At 46.4% G+C, this 14,428-nt stretch overlaps 1 protein-coding gene across 1 annotated transcript; it reads right to left on the bottom strand.

Moving 5' to 3' along the window:
• Nucleotides 1–1,026: 1,026 nt before the first annotated feature.
• On the bottom strand, nucleotides 1,027–12,604 carry LOC103770521 (mitochondrial ornithine transporter 1-like). Its single transcript, XM_008937784.1, has 6 exons — nucleotides 12,489–12,604; nucleotides 8,881–9,139; nucleotides 3,963–4,100; nucleotides 3,616–3,785; nucleotides 2,670–2,828; nucleotides 1,027–1,151 (listed from the first exon to the last, which is right to left on the bottom strand). Exons 1-6 carry the CDS (start codon nucleotides 12,541–12,543, stop codon nucleotides 1,027–1,029), a joined length of 906 nt encoding a protein of 301 aa, XP_008936032.1. The 5' UTR covers nucleotides 12,544–12,604.
• Nucleotides 12,605–14,428: the final 1,824 nt, after the last annotated feature.

Below are 14,428 nucleotides of genomic sequence, written 5' to 3' on the forward strand. Positions count from 1 at the left end.
CTGTGTGTTTAATCAAGTAACATGACCAAGCAGGCATCTCCTCCAGGCCTGAAGGTGACACAAACCTAGTCACATGAGCTTTTTCCACTCAGCTGCAGAGACACAGCCTGTGGCAGGGCTCCAGCCCCACCAAGTGTGATCTACACCATGGAGATGGGGTGTCAGTTGTCTTTAAGAACTGGTTTCTGGTTTTTCCGATTCTTTTCTGCTTCCTGTCCTTTGAGCATGTGGTCTTGTTCATGTCATGGTGACCCAGACAAGAGCCTGCACAAAGTTACAATTCTGTGCTCAGAGGCAGGAGTGACTTCCAGCACTCCCCTTCATGTTAGGGGTTTAATGCAGTGGGGCCCTTCTTGAAGGGATGTAGAAGATAACAGAATGCTACACAGACTCCTTGAACCCAGTAACCCATGTTTTTCTCTCAAATGCAGGCAGGGCTCAGGCTCTGTTTTGTACAAGGCAGGGGGTGAGCAGTTCCTGCTTTTAGAAGCTCACTGGCTCAGAGTACAAGTCAGACACCAACTGCCATGACCTTGGAAAGTCACAGAGCAGAAAGGGGCTGGAGAAGGGCAGGGCTCAGGCTGAGGGGCAGGGGTACCTCAGCCTCACTCAGCAAGGTCAGACAGGGCTGCTCTTAGAGTCAGACACTTGTCAGCAACAGCTGGGAATGTTCACCACCACAGCATGGTTTTGAAACTCTGCCTTTCCCAAAACACATCACAGTCTACTGCTGCATGTTACATCAAACCCCTCGTGTCCAAGTCTTTTTTAGCACCATCACAGGTCAGGAAAACACATTTATGACATGCAATGTACCTAGTGCAGAGATAGAGATAGTCCTGCTGGTCCAGTTCAAACAGCATGTACACACCTCTATAAAAATCACCTGAATTTAAAAGATTAGAAATCCTAAACGGCAGTTCAGTTCCTAAAAAACCAAGGCCTGGCTTTGGCCCTGCTCAGACCACGGTGTGATGACAGGCTGTGGATGGTTTCTGGAGGTGATCCTGCCAGCCCCTGCTGCTGTCAGTAGGAGTCCACGTGCCTCATGATGAGCTTGCGGCTGTACTCGTAGGCCAGGAACAGCGCCCCGTTGGCCACGAACGCACGGATCATGGTGGGCTTCAGCCCAGAGTACAGGGCCAGCACCCCTGGAAGGGAAACCACAGCCAGTCAGCCACTCATCAGCTTGCCCACCTCCATCTGCCACCACCTTCTCCCCTTTGAAGGCTACTGGAGTTACAGCTCTGCTTAGAGAGGCAGGCAGGGAGCTGACCACCCTTGTCGCTGGGCATTGAGGCAAGAGGAGTCTCCAGTGAGAGCTTGGCCATGGCAGTGTTTATGTTAGAAGCTTATCTGAGGTGTGGCAGGGTCTCCAGAAGGCTGCCTTGGTCACCTGAGGACAGTGGTCACAGCAGCTGTATCCCAGCTGCTAAGGGGACAGAAAGAACAGCAGGACTCCTGGAACTGTGCACAGCAGACTCCTGCTCTGATGAGTATCTTCTCTAGCAGCAGGGCCAGGGTTCCTGTCTGCTGCAACACACATTCCCCAAGCTGCCAGCACTGATTTACCCAACAGCCTTCAGTCAGTCCTGTTATGTTCACTACAGATTTTTATTTTTTTTTTCTCTAGAAGTTAACTGGTTCCTTTATTTTCACATAGAGGTTTGGTCATGGGTAAGAGAGCTCATTCCTTTATCTGCTTTTAACACATACTGAGCTCTTGTTCACAGAATTACAAAACAGCAGGGGTCAGAAGGGTCCTCTGGAGATCACCTAGTCCAACCCACCTGCCAAGGCAGTTTCACCTAGGGCAGGTTACACAGAAATGCATCCAGGTGGGTTTTGAATGTCTCCAGAGAAGGAGACTCCACAGCCTCTCTGGGCAGCCTGCTCCAGTGCTCCAACACCCTCACTGTAAAGAGGGTTTTCCTCATGTCCAGACAGAACATCCTGTGTTCCAGTCTGTGCCCACTGCCTCTCATCCTATTGCTGGGCACCACTGAAGAGAAACCCATCCTCTTGACACCCACCCTTGAGGTATTTATAAGCTTTGGTAAGATCTCCTCTCAGCCTTTTCTCCAGGCTAAACAGCCCCATATCTCTCAGACTTTCCTCATAAGAGAGATGTTCCAGTCCTTTCATCATCCTCACAGCACTCTATGGGACTCTCTCCAGTAGTTCCCAGTCTCCCTTGCACTGGGGAGCCCAGAACTGGACAGAGTACTCCAGATGTGGCCTCACCAGGGCAGAGGACAGGGGGACAGGGCAGGGTAAAGGGGGAGGACAATCTCCCTCAACCTGCTGGCCACACTCTTCTTAATGCACCCCAGGATACCTTCTGCCTTCTTGGCCACAAGGGCACATTGCTGGCTCCTGGTGAACTTGTCCACCAGGACTCCAAGGTCCTTCTCTGTGGGGCTGCTTCCCAGTGAAGCTTTCAGTGAATTGTCTCCTGCACCAAGAAGCATGGCAGATGCAGGAGGTCTCAGTTTTTAGATTCCAAGCTTTCCAGACTGGATGAAGCATCCATACTGCAGTTTGTTAGAAGCAGTTACTGTCTCTAACACACTCCAAGTGGATTGGATTTCTTAGGCAATGTTTTGTTCTGGAGGGTACAGATTTCCCCCTCCAGCCCTACAGCTTCAGCTGAAGTGTGTCACACTCACCTTCCGTTCTCACCACAGTTACAAACGTTCCCATAAAGCCTGTCTGTTTTCCAGCCATGGAAAGAACCTGAATTCTAGACTTGACACAGTCCACAGGATACACAGCAATCCACAGACAGCTGCCTCCAAAACCTCCGCTGAGCAGCAAAGGAATGGGACCTAAAGTCAAGAAACAAGCTTTGACACACCTCATAAAATATCCATCAATATCACATTATTCCATCTACACAAGTCAAAGAGAACCCAGGGGAACCTGCTTTTGACAGAAGAGCAGTTTATGCTCCCCCACAAAACTTTGAGTTAATTTTAAGCCACTGGTAAGTTGCAAGTCTAGCCAGAAGCTCAAAGGTTACAAGGACCACCTCCTGGATTATTTGCCATGCTAAAAAGGTGTAACCTGGAATTCCATTTTGACCATATTAACTAAATTAACTCAACTCCTTTCACACTTGTCACCACTTCCAAAGGCTAGCTGAGAAATGGTTTAGAGTAACATCACACCTAGACAAAGATTTCTTTTCTCATGTCTGCTTTTCAGTCTTAGTGTCCTCTCCCCACTGCTGTAAAGACCATCCAAGGGTCAGCATACATTGCAGCACAGGCTGTTCAGAGGGAATGCAGCTGAAGACTTCAAAATCACTCTGAACAGCTGCTGAAATGAAGTAGTTCAGTGTTGTGTCACACTGCAGGGTCAGGTATTTAACTAATTTTGTAGAATTACTCTTAGTTCACTGAATTTAATCTCCATTTATAATGCCTTTTGCTCCACTGGAGTAATTCATTACTATATAAATATAAAATGAAAACCTTCCTATCTTTTTTTATCCAGTTTCCTTCATTTTACTTCTGTTTCACAATAGCATATCTTCAGGAAAGATAAGCCCTCCTCCCCTTATGTCCCCCACCACAGCATGCTAAAAACCACCTGGAGAAAGAGGCACCATACCCAGTTCATCTTTTGGTCTCCCAGAAGCAAAGAAGGTGCGGCTCAGTTCATACCCTCCGAAGAAGAAGAAATAGCCTGGGACCTCCCGCAGCAGAGTGCTCGACAGGCCACGGTAAAATCCAAGGGGACCATCCTTTTGAATCACACCCTTCACTACTGACCAAACTGTGCTGAGGGAGAGGGGGACCCAGTTAGTGCTGTCACAGCCAGACGATGAGAAGGGGACAGAACAGGCGGCTTCAGTGACAGTGAGGGGTTAGACTCATTGCGCAGACAACGCAGTTCAAGTTTCAGCAGAGAAAATGCATGAGGAGAGTTTGGGAGGTCCTGGCAGGGTGGATACTTACTTGTGCCCGTGGGTTATCTTCCCTGACAGCTGCATTTCATGCATGGCCTGCAGGCGGCACTTCACCAGCTCGGTGGGGCACAGCACCAGGGTGGCAAAGGCGGAGGCGAAGGAGCCGGCGGCAGCGTTCTGTAGGTCACTGCAAGAGAGGGACTGCACCAGCTACTGAGGCAACCACCTTCCCTGCACTGCAGCCACTGCTCCTGGGCTCCAAACAGCCTCAAAAGCACCACAGAGTCTTGGGGAAGAGATGAGAAAACTAGCTCATTCCACCTTCATGTACCACTCAAACACATCCTTTTGGCACCCACAGATGCACTGCAAGCTTTACCCTTCTACTGTAGGGACTGCAGTAAACACTCAGATCTCCCCCTTCTTGCCTTTTATACAGATTTCCATAGAGAAGGGCCATGAGCATGATTCAAGGGCTGGAGCAGCTCTGCTGTGAGGACAGACTGAGAGAGTTGGGGCTGTTCAGGCTGGAGAAGAGAAGGCTCCCAGGGGACCTTATTGTGGCCTTCCAGTATCTTAGGGGGGCTACAAGAAAGCTGGGGAGGGACTTTTTAGGCTATCGAGTAACAACAGGACTAGGGGGAATGGGGCAAAGCTGGAAGTGGGCAGATTCAGGCTGGATGTGAGGAAGAAGTTCTTCCCCAGGAGAGTGGGGAGACCCTGGGATGGGTTGCCCAGGGAGGGGGTTGAGGCCCCATCCCTGGGGGTCTTTAAGGCCAGGCTGGAGGAGGCTCTGGGCAGCCTGATCTAGTGGGAGGTGTCCCTGCTCATGGCAGAGGGGTTGGAACTGGGGGATCCTTGGGGTCCCTTCCAACCCTGACAGATTCTGATCTGTTTTAGCAGAGGACTTTAGAGCCCTAATGGCTCAATGGTTGGACTTGATGATCTTGGAGGTCCCTTCCAACCTAAAGGATTCTATGATTCTAAGAGAACAGGAGCAATTACCACCTCAGGTTGCTGCCAGTGTTTTCATATTCACCTCACCAGTATCAATGCAGGTTTTCAGTGGAAGGTGCTAGAAGTCTAGCAAGGCACAATGGACCACTATATATGTATCTACACACACACAGTGAACCACTCTACAGCACCTCTGTAGTGGTGTGTATATATGTTATACACACACACACACACCACTGCAGATGTGCTGCCATGAACACAACCATGTGAATCAGAGATAGCTCAGAACAAGTGGAGCTTCTCTCTTTCAGAGCCTGGGGAGTCAGTGCAGCTGAGACTTGCCTCACTGCTCCCCACAAGTTCTTTCCATACAAGGGAGATGCCTGCCCTATGCCCAGCAGTTTTTATACCTCTGTAGTATCAGAGATTAAAGCTACACCTTTTCACCTTACAGCAGCATCATGGAACTGAAGTCTTGATGTGACACAAAGTTTATGACATCCTCAGATATGGCAGTGATGAAAACTGTCAGAGTGGAGGCAATCAGTAACTGCCTGAAGAGCAGCAACTGAACAATATGCAGTAAAAAAAGAAGTGGGAGCCCTGACTGCACAACCCTCCTGCAGCACACAGAGCTTGGGGTAGCAGGGACCTCAAATGCAACCCACTAAAGCTTGAGACAGAGCAAAGCAGAGTGAAAAACAGAGTATGTGGCTGAGCCCTGCAGTCTTTGAGCTATGAGGCAGAGCAAGGCAGATACACATTGAAGAATAAGGTTACACATGGAGGAATTAGGGTAAGAAAATACAAAAGTGGTGACTTCTAACTATGCCCTAAAGGGTGCACAAGATCCTTTCTCCTTCAGAAGAAGAAAAAAACAGATGCTATCAGACAAAAAGAACTCTGAAACATGTACATAAAGGACTAGATTTAGTCCAGCTCTCACCTGTTGATGTTTAATTCTACAGGCAAAAATTCAGGCAGACCTGCTGTTTAGGCTTTGGTCTTGAATATAGTGAACCCTGTTGCAGAAGCAGTAAGCCCTGAATCCTGTTCAAGTTTCCTCTCAGCCAAATGCCTAATTCAGCATTTTTTCCTCAGGGGGGAGAGTTTTGGTCACACATCACAGAAGCAAGAATCTTCTTACATTGGCTGCTACTTTCTTCTATAAATGGCATTTATCTTGTTTTTTTCAAAAGAAAATAACCTGCTGAAGATGACTAGTCACGTACTGAGAGAGTCAAACTGAGGTGAGCAAGGATAATACTTCTCTGAGTTTAGACTTTGGCATGGAATGAGATCAGTTTGGCTGAACTAAATGGATGTTAAAAGATAAACAGAATTTAGCATTTCTCTCTCCATTTGTTTTCTCTGTGACTCATGCATGGGTGGCATGTATTCCTTTAACTGCAAAACATATTCCTTTAACTGGAAAATGTATTCTTTTAACTGGAAAATGTATTCTTTTAACTGGAACAAGTGCTGGTTTGTAACTGTTCTGCCAGGCTTCACCCAGAGCAGGGTTTCCCTAAACACAGGCTGGCTAGGCAAGCTTATCTCCAGGCCATTTAAAGGTGTGACCAAAAAGGTAACTTAAAGCAAACTCAAACTATTATAGCTGGTTTTAAGCAATCTCAAACAATATAGAATAATGAAAAAGTGAGAAGCAGTTGTTTAAATCTGGGTAAGACAAGCAGTCAGGTTCACCCATTTGTGACTTGATGCATTTTCTTCTCCAGGTGAAGACAGTATGACAATTTTTGCTTAGCAGAGGCAATGAAGGTCATTACAGTTCTTTGGTTGTCCTGTCTGGAGGTTAGCCAGCTCACCAGGGTTTCTTCCCTGCCCTACAGCACACTATGAAGGCTTCTTCACTCTTCCACAGCAGGAGTGGGTGGAGATATCCCAGACAGACCACGTCAATAAAACTCTCTCATACATGCACCTCCTAAGATGCCCCCACAATGACCCAGATGAAGAGACTGAGGGAACAGCACCAAGAGAGGAAGGTTTCATTTCAACTTATGTCCTTTAGTGTTCTGTCCTAGCACAGCCCTGCAGTCACACTATGTGCTCTTCACTCAACAATGCATTAAACAGCCACCCTTGACCTGAAAAGGACCATTACCTGACCAAGGAAAGAAGGGTCAGCAGCACCTGCTACTGCTGCACACTCAGATGACACTCCCATTCCCTGTGGTACTCCAAAGACAGGGAGCAGTACACCCCTGGCTACTGAGTGAAAGTTTCCTGCACTGCCTCCTCTCTACATACAGCACAAACATGAGATGCTCCCAGGACCTCTGCAAGTCTGTGCTCTACCCCCTAGGAGGATCACAGGGTGATTAAGTAGCAAAGTATGCTGTTGGGAGGCCCACCTCCTACATCTCAGTGGGTATGGAAAGATAAGGGATCTGTAAGCTGAGCAAGCAGAAACCCCCTGATCTGAGAAAGCAATAAAGGTGGAAATGGTTCTGTCTCCTCTGATAGGACTCAGCTGCCAGAAGACAGTGAAAAAGAATGCAAGTAGAGAGCAGTTAATGGAATTTCTTTCTTCATCACTTCAGATTCCCTCACAGTAGGCCTCAGTCTTAAGATACAGCAGATCTTAACATGTGGCAGGAGAAAAACCTCACCTAATGCCACTTTGAGATGCTTGTTTTGCACTTGGGTATCCAGCCATGTCATGGCAGAGACCTCAAATGCAGAACCATGCCCTCCCCAGCTACTCCCACCTGGAGACAAGATGTGACAGAGGCAGAAGAGAACTCTTACTGAAAAGCTGAGTGTGGATAACCTTGCATCACTCTGAAGGAATGGAGTTAGGACAAGGTGAGAAGTCTTTTACACACTGTGGGGCAGCACAAGGAGAGAGCAAAGTGCAGCCACTCTCAGTGCAGCACAGGAGACATACCTGGAGAAATGTGCTACAGTAAGACACTGACTGCTGGGCCACTGGCAGCTCTAAGTGATGCACCTGGAGAAAAGGTGTCCTAGCTAGAAGAGATGATGAGCATTATGCCAGTGCATAAATCCATGACTTGTTCACACCCTGAACACTCTGCCTGGTCTCCAATTAAAACCCCAGACACGTTAGAATTACAAGAGTTTCAGAGAAAGACAGTGAGCACAGCTAAAGGAACAGCTTCAGAGTGTGGGCTGACTAGGAGGGCTGGGATCCTTCCACCTAGGAAAAGACTCATGTGGGCAAGAGGGGCATGGAGCAATGGATACAATGGATAGAGCTCTACAAAATCCCAGGTAACATGGAAACAGTGGCCAAGGACCAACTGCCTCTTCCAGTTACAGAGTTAATGACTGTGATGGGCAGACCTCCCTGCCAAAGTGTCCTGCAGATGTAAGGAACTTACAAGAACTTGAGAGGAGAGTGGACAAGTGCTTCAAAAGACATCCAAAGGCTGGATCACAGCAGAATCAAGAAGTCCTCTGAACTAAGAATGCAGCCTGGCAGAGGACTCAGTACATATTAAACACTTCCTCCTCTTTCTCATTCTCAGGCAACCACTTATTGTCAGTGCTGTAGACAACACACTGCAAAATGAGACCTTTGGTCTCATCACCATCACATTCACACTTTTTAAACTTAAATACATTTTTAAAAGGCAATACTGAAGTGTCCTTTCCCCTTAGTATGCCTCCCTCTAAGAAGAGCCACTACCTCCCCTGCAAAATCAGAACATGGAAAGATCAAGGGAAATCTTTCAGATGTTGCAATGCTCAGTCTCTTTGGTAAAACTGCTCCAGGTCTTGAACACTCCAGTTAAGTGGTGGTTAACTAAACCAGCCTGCTGCAGTGACAAAGTGGATGGCTCTTTTAGACACCATTTCCTAGCACAAAGGTCTGTACTGCCAAACTCACCACAGTGCACAGAAGCAGGGAGGGGACCTGGGGCATCCGCTGCACCCTAACAATACAATATTTGCCAGCAGCAGTTGCCCATCTTTTCATTTCTTTATTGTAAGACACAAAACAGATTTGTACTGCCAACCTGAGCTTGGTTTTCCTGTCCACTCCAACAATTCTCCTGACAATCTGCTGGCAGAAGCCATAGCACATGAAGAGGACGGAGTTCTCGGCGATGTTGGCGACGAGGGCCGGCGTGGTCCCCTTGTAGAAGCCTCGGAACCCCACCTGCTTGTAGGTTTTCACAAAGCAGTCCACAACTCCTTTATACATGTCAGGGAACGTCTGCATCTTCACCTTGGCGGTGTCGAAGGGCTGGCCAGTCACCACACATGCTGTCCCACCTAGGCAAGCAGTGGAAGGGAGAGCGTGGCTGAGGGTTATCACAAGTGAAACACCCAGACACGAACAGCACCACTAGAGACAACAAAATCACACAGAAGGCAAGTATGACTTAATTCTCTGCAGGAGAAGACAACAGCACCATGGCATCAATTGTCAGGGATGAATTTAGCTACCTGAAGAAGAAAAAAGATAAACTGATCCAGCCTAAGAGCAGTAACAACTTGATTCTCATGAAATATTACCTTACTAAAAGAAAGCATCTAAATGGATCCATTCACTTACATAAATGGAAAATGAATTAGAGGTTTTGTTCTGCAATCAAGTAACTTGTGTGCACGAGTCAAGCAACCTTTCCCCTTGCTCACTAATGCAGTGGTTCAGAAGCTGTCTGATTTTACATTCCAACAATAACCAAAAAAGGGGAACATGTGTAATTAAGTGAGACAGATTCCTGCAGGACAATTACAAATGTTGCCCTTTTTTGGTTAAGTGAGACAGATTCCTGCAGGACAAGAGGAACACTGCTATGACAGTGCTGAAACTGATGATGCATTATAAATTCATCACAGAAGATTCAAGCTCTTTACTTCAAAACTTCAGATGATTCTTATTTACATTTAATCCCACCTACTGGAAGAAGGCATCGAGGATAAGCTGAAAAAGGGCAAAAGGGCAAAGTTTCTCAACGTGTTATCTTCTCCAAACTCAACTGCAAGGTCAATACCCCGAAAACTTGTGAGGTATTTCCATCCATGTCATCAATAACCACTTTGCCCATGGTGCAGTGTGCTTCCACAAGACCTAACTCAATTCAGGAGCCTGCAGAGAGAGCCAACATTACACTTCTTCAGTAAGAAATACCAGTGTACACAGACAGGACTCCATTAGAGGCCAGAAGCATGTGGTAGGTGCACCTTACACAGGCTTTACAGGTTTGCCTTTTTAGCAAGGGAGAAGAACCATCCTAAACCAGAAGCTGATCTTTAACCAAAGCACACTGTGCAGGTTAAGGTGTTTTTTCAGCTCTGAAAGGGAAATTGCTACCTGTAACACTGAGAGAAAATGAAATGTAAAGAACCTGAGAAGAAAGTTCTGAATGTAAAGAAACTGCAATAGAAACAACTGTGTGAATCCAATTAAGATTAGTTATTTTTCTTCTAAGTGGGGAGAAGAAGAGTAAGCAAGTATTTGTTTAACCAGGGTTATTTGAAACCACTTTTACTCTTTGCAAACACATTTGTCTGATGTTGTTTTTGCTCCTCTGCCAAGGGGTACTTCAGGCCTTTAAGTACACTGCCACTGGAGGTGGCACAAGAAGCCCACTAAACTATTGCAACTAACTTTGTAAGCCTCAAGGTCAAGACCAAGAGCCCCTAAAATATTAGAGAAAAAAAATTATTCTTCCAGCCAGCAGTAAAGAGTCTAAAAAAACAACAAAACCAAAACCAACCAGAACAACAAAAAAGGTCAATGCCCCTTCAACATTTAGCCAAATGTGGTCCTAGTAATAACAGGAATGGTGAGGAAAAAAGGTTCTGCTTAATCAAGGAACTGATTAGAGGTTGCTCAGATCCTAGGCAAAGGACTATGACCCACAAGCTGCTAAGTGACTTATTCTAGTTCAGAATTTACTTGCCCCCACGTGTCATTACTTATCAGCTAGTCAAGGCTGTATGTGAGGAAGGTAAAACCAGGTTATGCATTTGCTGGAGGAACCAGCTGTTCACCTCCTCAAACACACCCTACACAGGGTGCAGAGATGTGTGCTGCACAGAAACCAGCACTACCCACGAGCAAAGAGAGTATGTGGGAAGAAAATGGTAAATAAATACTAGAGGAACAGTAAAACAGTGACTTAGGATTACTGAAGTCATGTTGAAAAAAAGGTCTGAATTCCTTCCTCTTATCTGAAGGAAGGAGAACTGTACCAGAGAGGAAAACAGAACAATTAGTTCCAAGATCCCCTAAGCTCTACTGGCAAAACCCAAGCAAACTTCAAGTGCGTGGCCTGTTAGCCTGGATGTGGTCATGGAACACATCACCAGGCAATGGATTTCTAAGCTAATGGGAGTTTCCAGCTCTTGTGGTAGCCAAGATTAGACACAACAAGGCTTCAACTCAGAAAGACAACTTCCTAAGCCAGGCAGCTCCCCTGCCCTGCATGTTAACAGCAGCACTCCTGAGGTGAAGTACCAGGTGCCACACTCAGCTCATGTTATTGTCACCCCTTGCTTTCTCAGAGCACAAAGGTTAACTCCACTCTCACAAATGTCCTCAAATAACTGTCCTTGAATGCACTGAATGCCATTAATACTGTCATATTCACAGCACTAACACTGTCATAAAAGGACTGGCTGTAACAGCTATTGCATGGGAAAGAAACAACATGGAATTATTTAAAGTGGCTACAACAGTGCATGAGACAAATCTTTCCTTCCACCTTTTCTGTATGAATGTTTTCAGCTTATAAATGTCAAGAAGACCCCGTTTCTCTGGCAGAGTTAAAACCAGCCTCATCCCTCAGCCATGGGCCTTGCCAACATGGTAACATCAGCAAGACAATGCAACTCTTTCCACATTTGTGACTGTCACAACTGGCCCAGCAAACCAGACTGGACCAGAAGCTGGTTAAGTAAATTCATCACCTGTCCCACTGCTGAGCTTCCAAGCAGAAGCTGGTTAAGTAAACTCATCACCTGTCCCACTGCTGAGCTTCCCAGCTTTTAAAGGTTCACACTGGGATGCTGTCTGTGCCAACAACCCTTCAGACAGCCTCCTGCCTGTGTCAATCAGAGGGTTCCTGGGACAAAAGCAGCACCTCTATCACTCACACACTGTCTGAGCTCCTTCCAAGGCTTTCCTTGTGACTGATTCTTAAATTCACGAAAGCATGAGAACGAAGAGTGAAACTTAAAACCTCCTTCTGGAAAATTATGAGTCTGAAATCAGGGTTACACCTTCTCTGTCTGGCAGGGGTTTCACCAGGGAGAAGCCATAGTTACCACACTGGCTGAGGTCAGTTGCTTCTCCTTCAAACCCCCACAATAAAACAGGCGTTTTTGAGCTCCTTCCAAGGCTTTCCTTGTGACTGATTCTTAAACTCACGTAAGCATGAGAACGAACAGTGAAACTTAAAACCTGAAATCAGGGTTACACCTTCTCTGTCTGGCAGGGGTTTCACCAGGGAGAAGCCATAGTTACCACACTGGCTGAGGTCAGTTGCTTCTCCTTCAAACCCCCAAAATACAGAAGGCTTTTTGTAGCAACAGGAAATCGCTTTTACGTTTCTCAAAGGTACTAAAACTGTCCCTCAGAAGTTCTGAGCAATTAAATTCTCTCCAGCATTACCTGCAGCTCCTGCTGTGAGGTCAATAGCAGCCTGAATAGCAGAGTTGATTTTCATGCTTCACACTTGTTTATCAGTTACTTCAGACTGAAGTCCCCTGTTACCTGACGGGTGTCAGATCCTGGTCTCCTGAGGGGAACAGAAAGATGAAGCATACACAGTTTACAACAGTAACTGACAGGCAAAAGCATCACACAAAGGCTTTAACTTCCACTCTTCCATTTACCTTGTTCTAAACCATTTAGAGGCAGAAAAATATTGTCCCCAGGACTGAGATGTAGCACATTTGGCTTTTGATTGACTAGTTTTGCCACATTAGGCAAGTCCTCTGGAGTATCACTGCCTACCTCCAAATTACTTGGGCTTTCCAGCTTCTGGTCTCCCTGGATCTCTCAAATGAAAGCAAAAGGTATATCCAGGGAACAGTGTTGAGCATTTCCTTTCTACTGATTTCAGAAGCATAGTTTCCATCAGGTGTCTAAGGCTAGCTGGCAGGAATATTCCCCCTCTGACTCAGCTCTCCACCTATAAAGCTAAACAGAATTCTCTCCTCATGGTGAACAGCACCTAAGAAAAGTGTATTCATGATGATACAGGCACCTCAGGCACTTCTGTGTGGCTCTCAGAGGAGATGAGTAGAAAGGGAATAAAGATGAACATCCAGAATTGTGTCTGGCTGTCATGTTCCCAGTGCACATCCCTGCACAGCAGCATATTATAAATAAGAATTACACCTCATCTCTCAGGAAAACAAGACTATAAAGGAGACACTTTCAAATACAACAGTGAAATGAATTCAGTTCTCAAGCTTGCAGCAAGGTAATTTCACTGGGCAAGCAGTTACAGCAAGCTTGCTTACTCACAGGAAGATCACCGAGCCAAAGATCTCATTGTTTCAGAGCCATGCTGCTGAGTGAGACACTTGGCTCTCAGTGCTGTTTTATTCCTGAAGCTTAACAGATCTATTTATTATTCCCAAAGCTTAAAAAAACAACAGTAAGCCAAACACTGTCACTCAGGGGCTTCATAGGCCCCATCTGTTTTAGATGTGTTACCTAAACATGAATGTAATGGTTTAAACATAAACAAACCCCCAAATCTTGTAATTAATGGCACTAATATATGCTATTTCCAAATTGTGGTTATATTTTTGAATCATTTCGCTACTGACAGCATAGTATGCTAGGTGTTATTTCAAAACAGAAGCTCCAAGACGCAGTTTCATTTCATCATCATGCCCGTTCACCCAGCACGTGGCAGTTTTGCTTCTCATTCAGAAGAGGAAAAGAACAACAGAACAAGCGAGACGGCCCCTGAATGAAGGGAATCAGGAGAGAGCAACAAGTGCCTGCTTTCAGTAAAATGTACGCTGCTTACATCAATGCACAGATCAACTCGTGCCAGTCTCCACAGGGAGCACGTGTCAATTCATCCACAAATACCCACTGAAGGCTTCGTGGAAGAAAGAAAAACAGAAATGCCTATAAAAATACGCCAGTTTTAAGAGCCAAGAAGTTTCGCTTTCTGATCCATAAGAGATCTTACAAAATAACATAAAATTACCACTTTCAGCAGACTTAAGCCAAAACTACACCAGTATTATTTGGGTACATACCTTCCTTCCCGTCTGTAGTAACCCTAGCAAATGAAAAACCGCTTGTGGATGCAGCGAGGCAACAACTGCCGTTCCTTGCAAAGCGAATCCAAGCCTCCAACCTGGAAAGGCAGAAGCAATAGTCAGGCAGAGCCCGCGGAGTCCTCCGCCCGGCAGCCCCGGCTGCTGATTTTCCGCTCCCTGCTGATGCGCTGTCCGAACGCCGGGGAGATGGACCGAGGGGCAGGGAGCTCCCTGCGGCGGCCCGGAAAGGCGGGCCCGAGCTCGGCCTCCCAAGGTCACCGCGGGACGACACCCACCCCCTTTGAGCGGGAAAGCGCCGGCCTG

Source organism: Merops nubicus, unplaced genomic scaffold (assembly GCF_000691845.1).
Source record: "Merops nubicus isolate BGI_N331 unplaced genomic scaffold, ASM69184v1 scaffold4153, whole genome shotgun sequence".
In the NCBI taxonomy this organism is placed as follows: Eukaryota; Metazoa; Chordata; class Aves; order Coraciiformes; family Meropidae; genus Merops; species Merops nubicus.

Coding starts and splice junctions, on each gene's coding strand:
- LOC103770521 (XM_008937784.1), bottom strand. CDS start 12,543: ATGAAAATCAACTCTGCTATTCAGGCTGCTATTGACCTCACAGCAGGA. Junction 9,140..12,488: donor CCTCACAGCAGGAGCTGCAG/GTAATGCTGGAG, acceptor CTGCTTGCCTAG/GTGGGACAGCATGTGTGGTG. Junction 3,786..3,962: donor AAGATAACCCACGGGCACAA/GTAAGTATCCAC, acceptor CCTCTCCCTCAG/CACAGTTTGGTCAGTAGTGA.